The following is a 10,652-nucleotide window of genomic DNA, read 5'->3' as shown; positions in this document are numbered from 1 at the left end:
CGCCTTCCCCCGCCCGACCCTGAGGCACGGCGGGGGGCGGGGCCGGGTCCGCCTCACCGCGCGCTGATGGGCTCGCTCCCCGCCCAATCGCCGCCGCTCTGGCTCCTGATGGACATCCCCGCTGACCTATCGCCGCGACGCGCTCGCTCCCTCCCCGGCTGGGAGCCAATCGCGACACCGGTGGCGGGCGGGGGGCGGGGCCCGGCGCGGGGCGGGCCGTGTGTGGGGCCGGGGCGCAGAGCATCGCTCGGGGTCGGCGGTGCCGCCGGCTCTGTCCCTGTTCCCGCGCCTCCCTCACCGCCCGCCGCCCCTTCCCACCCCTTCCCTTCCCTCCCCTCCTCTCCCGCGGCCATGTCGTCGCCGTCGTCCGGGGAGCGGTACGAGGAGGAAGAGGAGGAGGAGGAGGACGGCGCCTACGAGAGCCAGGCCAAGCGGCTGAAGCCCAGCGCCGCCGCCGAGGAGGGCGAGATCGAGTACAGCGGCGCGGAGGAGAGCGAGGGCCGGCGGGATAAGCCCCCCGCGCCGCGCGGCGGCGGCGGCTTCTCGGGCGGGGTGAGGAGGGACGGGGGGCCGGCGGGCGGGGGGCGTCTCCCCTCAAGATGCGGGCGGGGGGAGGGGGCCCGTCCGGCCCGTCCCGCCCCTCCCGCGAGCGAGGCCGCGCCCGCCCCCGGTGCTGCTGCCCCGGCGGGGGGGCCCTGCCCGCGAGGGGGGACCGGGGGGCTTCGCGAGGCCTTCCCGGGGTCGGGGCCACCCAGGATATGGAGGCGCTCCGGGCCGGGAATGGCGGGGGGCGCCGGGATGGGTCCTCTGCTCCGCAGACGTGCGCTTGTTCCTCGCCGGAGCTGCCCGCGTGAAGGGGCTGAGCCTGCGGATGGATGGATGGATGGATAGATGGATGGATGGATGAATGGATGGATGGATGTGAGGGATTTGGGGTCTGAGACTCAGGGATTGCCGGTGTTCCCGTGGGCAGCTGGGTTGCCTTTAGGGGAGTATCGCCATTGCAAATTTTGTGCCTGCCCTGTTGCTGATCGTAACTATAGAAACATGGGGGGATGTGTTGAAACCAAGGCAGAGGGTACCTTTCATCCTTCCGCTTTACCTTTGTGTCTGGCAGCGTACAGTGATAAGGCTGCTCATAAACGATTGCCTCCTTTTTAAATTCATTTGTATTTCTACTTTCTTCCTCCCCCACGAGCGCTGCTATAAGCACACTGGTTCACTATATTTTGTTTTTTTGCGTCGTACCTTTTCTTCATGAATATGCATTTAAGTATCAAGATAGCCTCGAGCCATGAATTTGGGCTAACAACACTTTTGTGTCTGCTGTTTGATTCCTTAACTAACTGTCCGTCTGATTGTGACCATTTTTCTTCTTGATGACTCTTTCTGTTTCTTACTTGAACAAACCAGATCAAGAAAACACCAGTTTAAAGGCAGACCTCGGCATTTAGAATACCTGTTTTATGGTTTGTTAAAATGAACTTACTTAGAACTGGGATAAGTTTGTGAGAGAGCATTTGCTGTTGCCATTTCTCCATTAGTTAAATCTTTTGATGGAGAGGGTACCTGCTCAATTTGTTGTTGTGGTTTAACCCTCGCCTACAACCAAGCACCCCACAGCCTCTCACTCCTTCCCCCCCACCCCCGTCTGATGGGGGAGAGAATCAGAAGGGTACAAGTGAGAAAACTCAGAATGTCCCCTCTTCCTTCTTCTTCCCTCACTTTATATGCTGAGCATGATGTCATACAGTTTGGGATATCCCTTAGGTCAGCTGAGGTCACCTCTCTTGGCTGTGCTCACTGGTGGAGCTGGTAGAAGAAGCAGAGAAAACCTTGGTTCTGTGCAGTAAGCACTGCTCAGCATTAAGGAAGACGTGTCTGTATTTAATCAACACTGTTTCCAGCACAAATACAAATTATATCTCATACTACAATGCAGAAAATTAACTTCACCCCAGCCAAATGTAGCACATTATTACAAAAGTTCCCTGATAAACTGCAACAAAATACATCTCTGGAGAGAACTATTTTAGTTCTCCAGTTTCTTGTGATGCAGCATCGTCTCTGTTGCAGTCAAGACTTAGCAATGGCCTCTGTCTTAAAGCCCAGTTCTGAATGGAATCCATATACTTGCTTAAGCTATCTTGAAATTTTGTTGCGTAGGAGAGCTGGACATCCTGCAGTGAGTGTTTCAAGTTGCAACAAGATTCTGCTCTGGCCTTTCCTCTTTTCTGCATTACTTTATGAAATCAACTAGTTCTTACCTTTCTCTTTTTCCTTCTTTCTGGGTTCTGGTTCAGAGTGTCTTCATGATGTATCAGTATCTCATTTTATCTGAGTTGATGTGCAGTAATGCTGCCCTGCCCCTTTAGGTAATGAGAGTATGGAGTATGTAACTTTACATTTAGGCTCTCAAGAATGGCATGTGCTGAGTCTTGAGTAAAGAAACTGAAGCAAATGTGTAGCAGGTCAAGAACATGAGGGTTTTTAGGCAGCTTGTTGTGTCAGTTGTAGTGTACCTCAAGGAGGTATGTGGTCAGTGGGGATTTATTGGCAAAGCTGTGTTCCCAGATTCACTACTGGAGAGGCAGAGGTTGTCTTGGTAGTAGAGATCAAACTAGCTTTTTAAAAATAAGCTATAACATCAAGTGGATATATGAAAAATGAATGACTGAGTGCTTTTGTTAGTAATTTTTGTGAAGCATTTAATAGCAAAATGCCAGCATCTATTAAATAGAGTTGGTACGAATTTTCATTTTTTTTTTCTCTAATAGGTACAAAACTGTACAGGAAACTTACTTATTCTGTGACATATCTTATTAATTTTTCTGCAGGGAAATGTTCTCAGCTTATAAAAGTTGTATGGGGTTCAGACATACAAGATGAGGGTAGGCTGAGAGGAAGGAATAAGTGGAAGTATCCTGGATTGCTCAGAAGAGAACAGAAAAAGAATAAGTAGGAGGAACTATAGAGAATGGGGAACTAGGAGGAGAAATGGGAAAATGGATGACCAGGGTAAAAAGAGTGGTAGAAGTCTGGTAGCCTCACTGTTTGATTTTTTTTTTTTAATTTTCCCCTGACATATGCCCTGGAATATCAGTGAACTGTACACTCATATGGATTAAATGCACCTGTTGTATAAAAGCTCTTTTGTGGTAGGACCCTGCTGAGCAGGTTGGTGGGGTCTCCTTCCTGGGCTATATTTATTGTGTGGCAGTTTCCTGTTCTGGGATTGTTTCGTTTGGCTGAATAAGACTTTCACGTGGACACTTCTCATAACCCAGATGTGTACCCTCTTCTTCATGGCTCATCTCCAGGCTGAGGAGCACGGAGAGCCAGGAACAGACCAGAATGTTGACCAGAGAAAGAGCAGGATGTGTTCTTGCAGAAACATTCAGTGAGGGAGAGTATGATTTGGAAGAAGGACCCTTATAAGAGGCAGTGTTGAATGGTAGTGAGGCTTTGGCAGAGGAATCAGAATTGCAGTGTAGCAGAGCGTCAGGACACTGGGAAAACGTGGGCTAAGAGCTGTGTTTAAGGGAGTTGAGGGGGCCTTTCAGCTCCATCCCCTCTCCTTCCCTTAAATTTCAGTTTTATTGATTAATGTTTTATTTATACAACCTGTAACATCCACTTCATCGCTGTCTCTAACATACCTATTCTTAAACGTTTCTGTGAGGTAGGGAAGATCTATTATACCTGTTTTTACAGTTGGGGAAGTGAGATGTGGTGTTTGAATACACAAACATAACTACGAGCTACCGCAAGGTAAGATAGGGACGTAAATGTGCAGCTTCTCATCCGCTCTGTTGAAACTTCCTGGGCAGTGTTCTTGCCTGGTGGTAAGTGGAAGGCAGCTCTCTTTGCAACTCAGTTGCTTGGTGATTGTCACAGACAGTGTGGTAACAGCAGCTGGATGCAAGGAATTCAGATCTTGACCTATTTTCCAGTGACTTGTTCAAGTATCTGTTTCTTAAATGAAGTACATCCTAGAAATTGGTTTTGGAATAAGTGTAAGTCATCTTCCCTCCGTTGTCCTCTCTCTCAAAAAAAGTAACCATTACCTTCAGGCTAGTTCTTCTTCCAGTATCTCGGGTTGAATCTCCTGATCACACTGTGTTGTGAGGGGTTTTGTTTTAGGGTGGTGTTTGCTTGGCTTTTGTTTTTGGTTGTTTGGTTTTTTTTTTGAAGGATGTTCAGATTGTGCTGAGCAGAGAGGAAAATATAATAGACTATTTCATTTGGAAGGGACTTGCATCAATCATCTAGTCCAACTCCCTGACCACTTCGGGGCAAATTCAGAATTGGCAGAGAGCTGATATTCTGTTCTGTAGCAGTTGAAATCATTAAAAGGGTAGAATGCTAGGAAGAAGTATGCATTAAACAAAAGAAATGATACCCAAACTCGTCATCCAAAATGAAACTAAACTGTCAGGTAGACTTCCAGAGTATGGGGTCATCAGACCACTCCCCGTGGGCAGTGCTGAGATTATCAGGAAATGTGTTGTGTACCTTCTCTTTGCCTTTTTAGTGCAATAATTTTAGCTACCTATGTTATTCTGCGAGGTAGTTGGATGCAGATCAGTCCATAATTAGGCATTCATGAAGTTTTGGGCACTTATATACTTACTAAGCAACCTTTTAGGGCTTCCCCCCTCGGCCTCCAGTTCTGTCATATTTATAAAAGAAATTTCAAAGCAATTAAGAGGCATGCAGAGAGAGGAAAAAAGTTGAGAGTGAATAGGATAATCTGAATGGTGAGAAATTAAATAACAATATATTTAGGTACCTGGGGGAGAGAATATGAGAGGGGAGTGCCATCCTTGTGCAGTAAGGAAAAAAAGAGAGATGGAGGAGGTAAGCAGTGAAAAGATAAAGAAGCAGATGCTCAAAAAAGGTATTACAAATTAGTAGGACTAATGTGAGTATACTGACTGGAAAGCATCTGGAGAAAGGGCAAAGGATGCATTTTTGTGCAAACAGTTGGTGAAAAAGTTTCAGTCTAGAATTGATGAGCAAGAAAGACATCATCCTAGAGCCCATGATTACTTTCTTCTTTTTTGGAATGGGAGATCATAATTAGTTGTCAAGAAACCATTGATATATTTCAAATGTTGTCTAGAGCTATGTAGGTCACAAAAAAATGGATGTTAAAATGCTACAGCTGTTCTTTGAAGCTGCTTCTGTTACAGTCTTACCTGTATGAAGTCACTTGTTTGTACTTCATCTGCTTGGTTATGTCAGTGCTCCTTTGTGCCTCAGCTCTGTTTCAAGGTTAAGCATTTTTATGTTCTTAGCTTCCTTCTTGAGGGAGACCTTTTCTGTCCTTGTTACTGGTCCTGAGCACACAGAAAGGAAGTCTGTTTCTGTTATCTATTTAAATAGTTGCATTTTCTGTCCAGCTGATGATCTTCAAGAAATTGTTATTGAGCTTTCAAAACCCCCTAAGCTGTATATATATGTATGAATGGTACAGCAATAGCATCAGCTACTCTGTTCTCCTGGATTTGAGGGAGTGCAAGGGTCATGGTGGAGTTTTGCCTGGGGCTTTTGTGCCATCATGGGAGTTGAGTGACTGAAAGACTCCTTTGTAGGCGGAGAGATACTGGTGGTGGTTTAGTCTGTACAGGAGCAGATGCTTTCATGTGACCTTTGCCTATGTGCCAGCTCGTGTAGTTTTCAAGGTACAGTGACTGTGAGATCTTGGTCAAAATCCTGTATTTTCCATCTCTGGAAAGAAATTACAGCAGCACTTGGATGAGTTGTGTACATTCTGACCTCAGCTGTAGATGCACTTTACACTATGCAGACACATTTGATTTTTTCATGTGGTCTAGTGGTTTTATTTCTCCTTCTAGAGGAAATCAAGGATCATTTTAGATTTGCTTGATACTGCAGCTTTGTAGCTGCAAAACCTGTTTAACAATAACAGCCAGTATGCTCTGTGAATGTTAGTTTGAGGCTTCCTGGCTCAGGACTGACTTATGCTCAGTTCCTGTGCTGCTGGCTAGAAACTATTTTAAGTAAAGCAGAGCCCCTCTGATTTGGCCACCTCAGTGGTTTTATCTGTGTAAATGAGGTTCTGAAATGCTATGTAGGTAAGTCCTTAAGTTCATGGCAAGATTTCCCTGTTTGGTGTTCTTTTTTTTTGGGGGGGGACATTGTTGTTTGGGGGTTTGTTTGTTTGTTTGTTTGTTTGTTTGTTTTTTATTCCATGCTGCTTGAGCTTCTGAACAGGTTACTTTAGTAGCAGCAGCTTCTGATTCCTGCTAAATCTCTTACTAAACCTTGCTAAAAGAATGCTTTTCTGTATGATGTTATGGGAGAAAGAAATTTGGCTTGGAAAGCCAAATGTTGCTTTAACCACAAAAGGTAGCAAAATTTGAATTTGTTGGTGGTTCTGAGAATAATTCAAGTTGCAGAAGTGGGAACACCTGTATATGTGGATATAACTCCTGTATAGCAGATTTGAAGATGCAAGTATGAAAGTCTTCTTTTTTGAGAGAGTTAGATTTGTATCTACTAATACAGAGGGTTATGCATGACAAATGTGAACTGAAACTGTAACAGAAGTTTGAATTGGGAAGGGGAGGAAGAGCAAAATACTATTCCTTTATGATCCATTTTCTGAAAAGCTTGACTTGATTTCTGGAGGTACTAGTTCAGTAAGGTAGCGAGTAGCAAGTACTAAGCTGCTAGTACCTGCTAGTAACTCTTTCTAGTGAATCTTTGCTTCAGTGAGCAAATCATTGCTTATATTTACCATCTGATTAGGCAGAAATATTATTGGGTGAGATTTCTTGAATGTATTAAAAAACCCTAACAGAAAATGCATAGCCCTAGCACTGACTGGGATCTTAATATAGTAGCAGTTATGCAGGGCAATGAATAATCAGTTTAATAACTTTTGATTTTTCTGTAGACCGTAAATAAAGTAAAAGTGCCTGCTATCTTAACACCTTAGAGCAATAGGCTTTGCAGGAAAAAGTGGTAATTATTGTTTGTTTTCTTTTGAAGGTTTCCTTAGGTGCTTCTTTCAGCTTTGAAAAATATGAATGTAATTTAAGAATATATAAGCTGAAAATAAAACCTCTCTGTAGTTTTGTTCCTTCTGCAGTTGCCTAAGTATTTGGAGTTCAAAGTATTAACCTTTCATGACTACTTTGATCACTGCTGCTGCTGTAGACCTGAGCTGATTGATTTAGGATATAAATATCTTATGCCAATATCACTGGTGCTGTTTTACCAGCATTGTCAGAGTTCTTATTCAAAGAAATGTGTTGCCACTTAAAATGCTTTCATACTGCAAACAAATAAAATGTAAGCTAAGCTTAAAAAGTTACACAGCAGATTGTTCTGACATCTGAGGAGGTCTGAAGTGCTGGCTTTTGGCTCAAACAGAATGGTCAAATCCTTGACTTAAAGAAAAAAATATGTCATTTTTTAGTGAGAACTGCATATGGAACACAGGAGTTAAACACACGATTCAATTTGTAATTATCTGGAATGTGTTTCTTTCCTTGAATCTGTTGTTCAAGTGGACAGGGAAGAGAGGAATGTCTAGCAGTAGTAGCAATCGTTGTGGTTACTTAATTAATTACTGGAGCTTAATGCTTCTTTGTGCTACAGATGAGAATCTCTCTGCTATACTACTGTTTATGAGAAAGTGAAAAATCAACAAGACTTGATCTGCTAGATTGAACACGTTGATGTAGTTGCTAAATTTGAATACATCAACTTTACACTGCTGTTACACATAAAAAATTTGAGTGCTGGATATTTGCAGTATATTTTAACGTGCCCTTTATTATCTCTAATCTTTTTTTATTCTCTCTCATTATTAGCGTACATAATTTCTTTTTTTTTTTTTAACCCTCAGTGTCTTAAAATATATAAGGTAAATTTCAGCCTTACTTCAGGCTTTGCATGAAAAGATTAGCTGATTCCAGCCCAAATTCTCCAGTCACACTGAACACTAAGACTGTCTGAAGTCATGGCAGTAGCTCTGAAGAATGTTCATGGTGGGAATTCTGTATGCTAATGTACAATGTCTGGATCTGTTAACGGTATTCAACCTTGAGGTGAAAGGAGAGAGCATTGTGAGTCTTTAAAAACATTTATGAACAGTGTTCAGAATTAGAAGAATATTCAGAATTATTTCAAGTGTAGTCCAGCAACAGCATTTTCTTGCATTGTGGAGCACAGCTCTACATACATTAGAAAAATACACAATTTTCATTCAGTTTACTGATGACCCTTGTTTGTTCTTGCTTTTTTTGTTCCCCCAACCTGTCTCAAACAAATACTGGCAGCAACAAACAGGAAGAGTGTCAGAAATATTTTAGCTATTGGGCATGTCCTAATTTTTTTTATGCTCTTAATGAATAGGGCGTAAGACCTCCTGCAATTCAACCAGTGTTAAATAGGCCACTTTTTTTTATATTAGAAAAATCTTGTTTGTGCAAACAGATTAATTAAATCTGAAAAGCTTTTTATTTTAAGTAGACTTCAGCAACGGAACTTGGCAATCTGTTTGGAAAGAAAAGTTAAATTATTTAACATGTGCTTAGGCTGTGCGTTTAGATGGCTGCTTCTGGACCTAGTGTGGTGTCTACCAAATTTAATTTTAGTTAACGATAACAGTATTTCTTGTTCTGTGCTGAATTTTAAAATGTCATTTTGTTGCTAGGATGCCGGGGGAAGTCATCACAAAGTCTCTGTTTCTCCTGTCGTCCATGTCCGAGGGCTGTGTGAATCAGTTGTGGAAGCAGATCTCGTGGAAGCTCTTGAAAAGTTTGGAACCATATGGTATGTCTTTGTGATGATTCGTTTAGAAAAAAACATGTCATACGTGACCATTGTGGGGCTTGGGAGTTGTTTTGAGTAAGCATGTAGGGAAACTTACTGTGATGTTTCTCTCACCAGCTACGTCATGATGATGCCATTTAAACGCCAGGCTCTGGTGGAGTTTGAAAACGTAGAAAGTGCAAAGAAATGTGTGACATTTGCAGCAGATGAACCTGTGTATATTGCTGGGCAGCAGGCCTTCTTCAACTACTCCACAAGTAAGAGGATTACTCGGCCAGGGAACACTGATGACCCATCTGGTGGAAATAAAGTTCTCCTGTTGTCAATTCAGAATCCTCTCTACCCAATTACAGTGGTATGTTTCTTCTTTTATTTGATGTTTTTTAATAAAATAATACAAAGCAGAGAGCAGCAATCTCTGTTATATTATTTTCATTGTGTATTATCTGTTAATTTGAGTCAGAAATTAACTTCACCTACCAAAGCTTTATACCATCTTCACATAGGTAATGTGAATGTTTTAAAGGGAAGGTTTTTTGAGATGATTCAGTCTTGTATGGATATTTCACAATACATTTGAAGACTTCTGAGGTTAGGATTTTGAAATGTTTTAAGTTGCTGCATGCTTCTGAAATACTTCCAAATGTGTTGCCACAACATCAAGATTGTTCTTTAGCCTTTAGGCTCTGAGTAGTGTATGTTTAAAGAGCAAGTAATTTTTCCAGCAAGAAGGGTTATTTTTATTGCAGTCCTTCTTGAGTATTTCCTTTGTGGAAACTTGAAACCTTCATCTATTGATGATCAACTCCAGTTTGATGGAAGCTTCCTATTTTTATTTGGGCCAATACATTTTCCTTTTCAGTATTTCAAGTCATACCATATATACAGTTGCATCCAATTTATTGCCATTCATTTATGGCACACGTACATGGATTTTTTTAAGATACAGATTTCTTTTTTGCTAGTATTTAAGAGTGTATGTTGTATCATGCATTGAATGCTTATATTTTTTGTAGAGATTTTATAGTACATGTTGAATTGCACAGAAATGTCTCAGGAAAAAATTAGAAATTGTGTTCTATGATACAAGCATGAATTACTTAGGGAAGTATGTAGGACAGTATGGATCAGTCAAAGTGTTTGGGTTGTGTGGAACCATGTAACTTAATGCAAGTATTAAGTTTTGTTTAATGTGCTGTATATTATGCTAGCAAATTGATTGCAACTTAGTATTCCTGAAATTACCTCAAGTAGTCAGTTACATGTCGTGCTTTGTGCTTCAGTGTTTCGTGAATATTGAAAGGTTTTTGCCTGTTGATTCATTAGTGGATGATGAATTTTCTTCTGCCAGTTTTCTTTATAGAAAAGCATGTCAAGGTATGAGTTGCTTTTTAGTGTTTAAAAACGAACCTGCTCGGAGCTGTGTCAACAAATCCACTAAGTTAAAATGTTCTTTGCACGTGACCGTGATCAAATTTTGGAAACTCTGTTTCACTCGTGCATTTTAAATTTGCCTTGCATAAGCGGCTGAGTTGAACATAGATGCTTGAAGGCACTGGTGGCAGCAGCGTGGTTCTGGACTAGGAGACTTCATGGAAATTCTGAGGATGAAGCCTCGAGCAGAGTAGCTCCTTTTTAAAAACAAACACTGCCTCCCAACCTCTTCCTTCCCACTGCACCCAGCTGTTTGCTTATCATATACCAATGAGTGCTAGAAGCAGGCAAATTTCCAGAATTACTGGCAAGCATCAGAGCTCATTGAAGACAGTGTAGTCTAGCAGGGTCACAGGAGCTGGGAAAGAGCAGCTGTACCTGTAACAGCTTAAGAATGTGACGAGAAA

The 10,652-nt window shown here is 42.2% G+C and overlaps 1 protein-coding gene across 1 annotated transcript in view; it reads left to right on the top strand.

Moving 5' to 3' along the window:
• Nucleotides 1-213: 213 nt before the first annotated feature.
• The window catches only part of HNRNPLL (heterogeneous nuclear ribonucleoprotein L like), a 28,163-nt gene continuing 17,724 nt past the window's right edge, over nt 214-10,652 (top strand). Inside the window, exons 1-3 of the mRNA XM_064647775.1 lie at nt 214-552; nt 8,693-8,811; nt 8,929-9,166. Of these exons, the coding sequence (XP_064503845.1) occupies nt 352-552; nt 8,693-8,811; nt 8,929-9,166 (558 nt within the window). The 5' untranslated portion in view covers nt 214-351. The remainder of the gene's footprint in view (nt 553-8,692; nt 8,812-8,928; nt 9,167-10,652) is intronic.

This window comes from Pseudopipra pipra, chromosome 3 (assembly GCF_036250125.1).
Source record: "Pseudopipra pipra isolate bDixPip1 chromosome 3, bDixPip1.hap1, whole genome shotgun sequence".
Lineage (NCBI taxonomy): Eukaryota > Metazoa > Chordata > Aves > Passeriformes > Pipridae > Pseudopipra > Pseudopipra pipra.
Note: the sequence above shows the minus strand (reverse complement) of the source record. Positions and strands in the feature narration are given on the sequence as shown.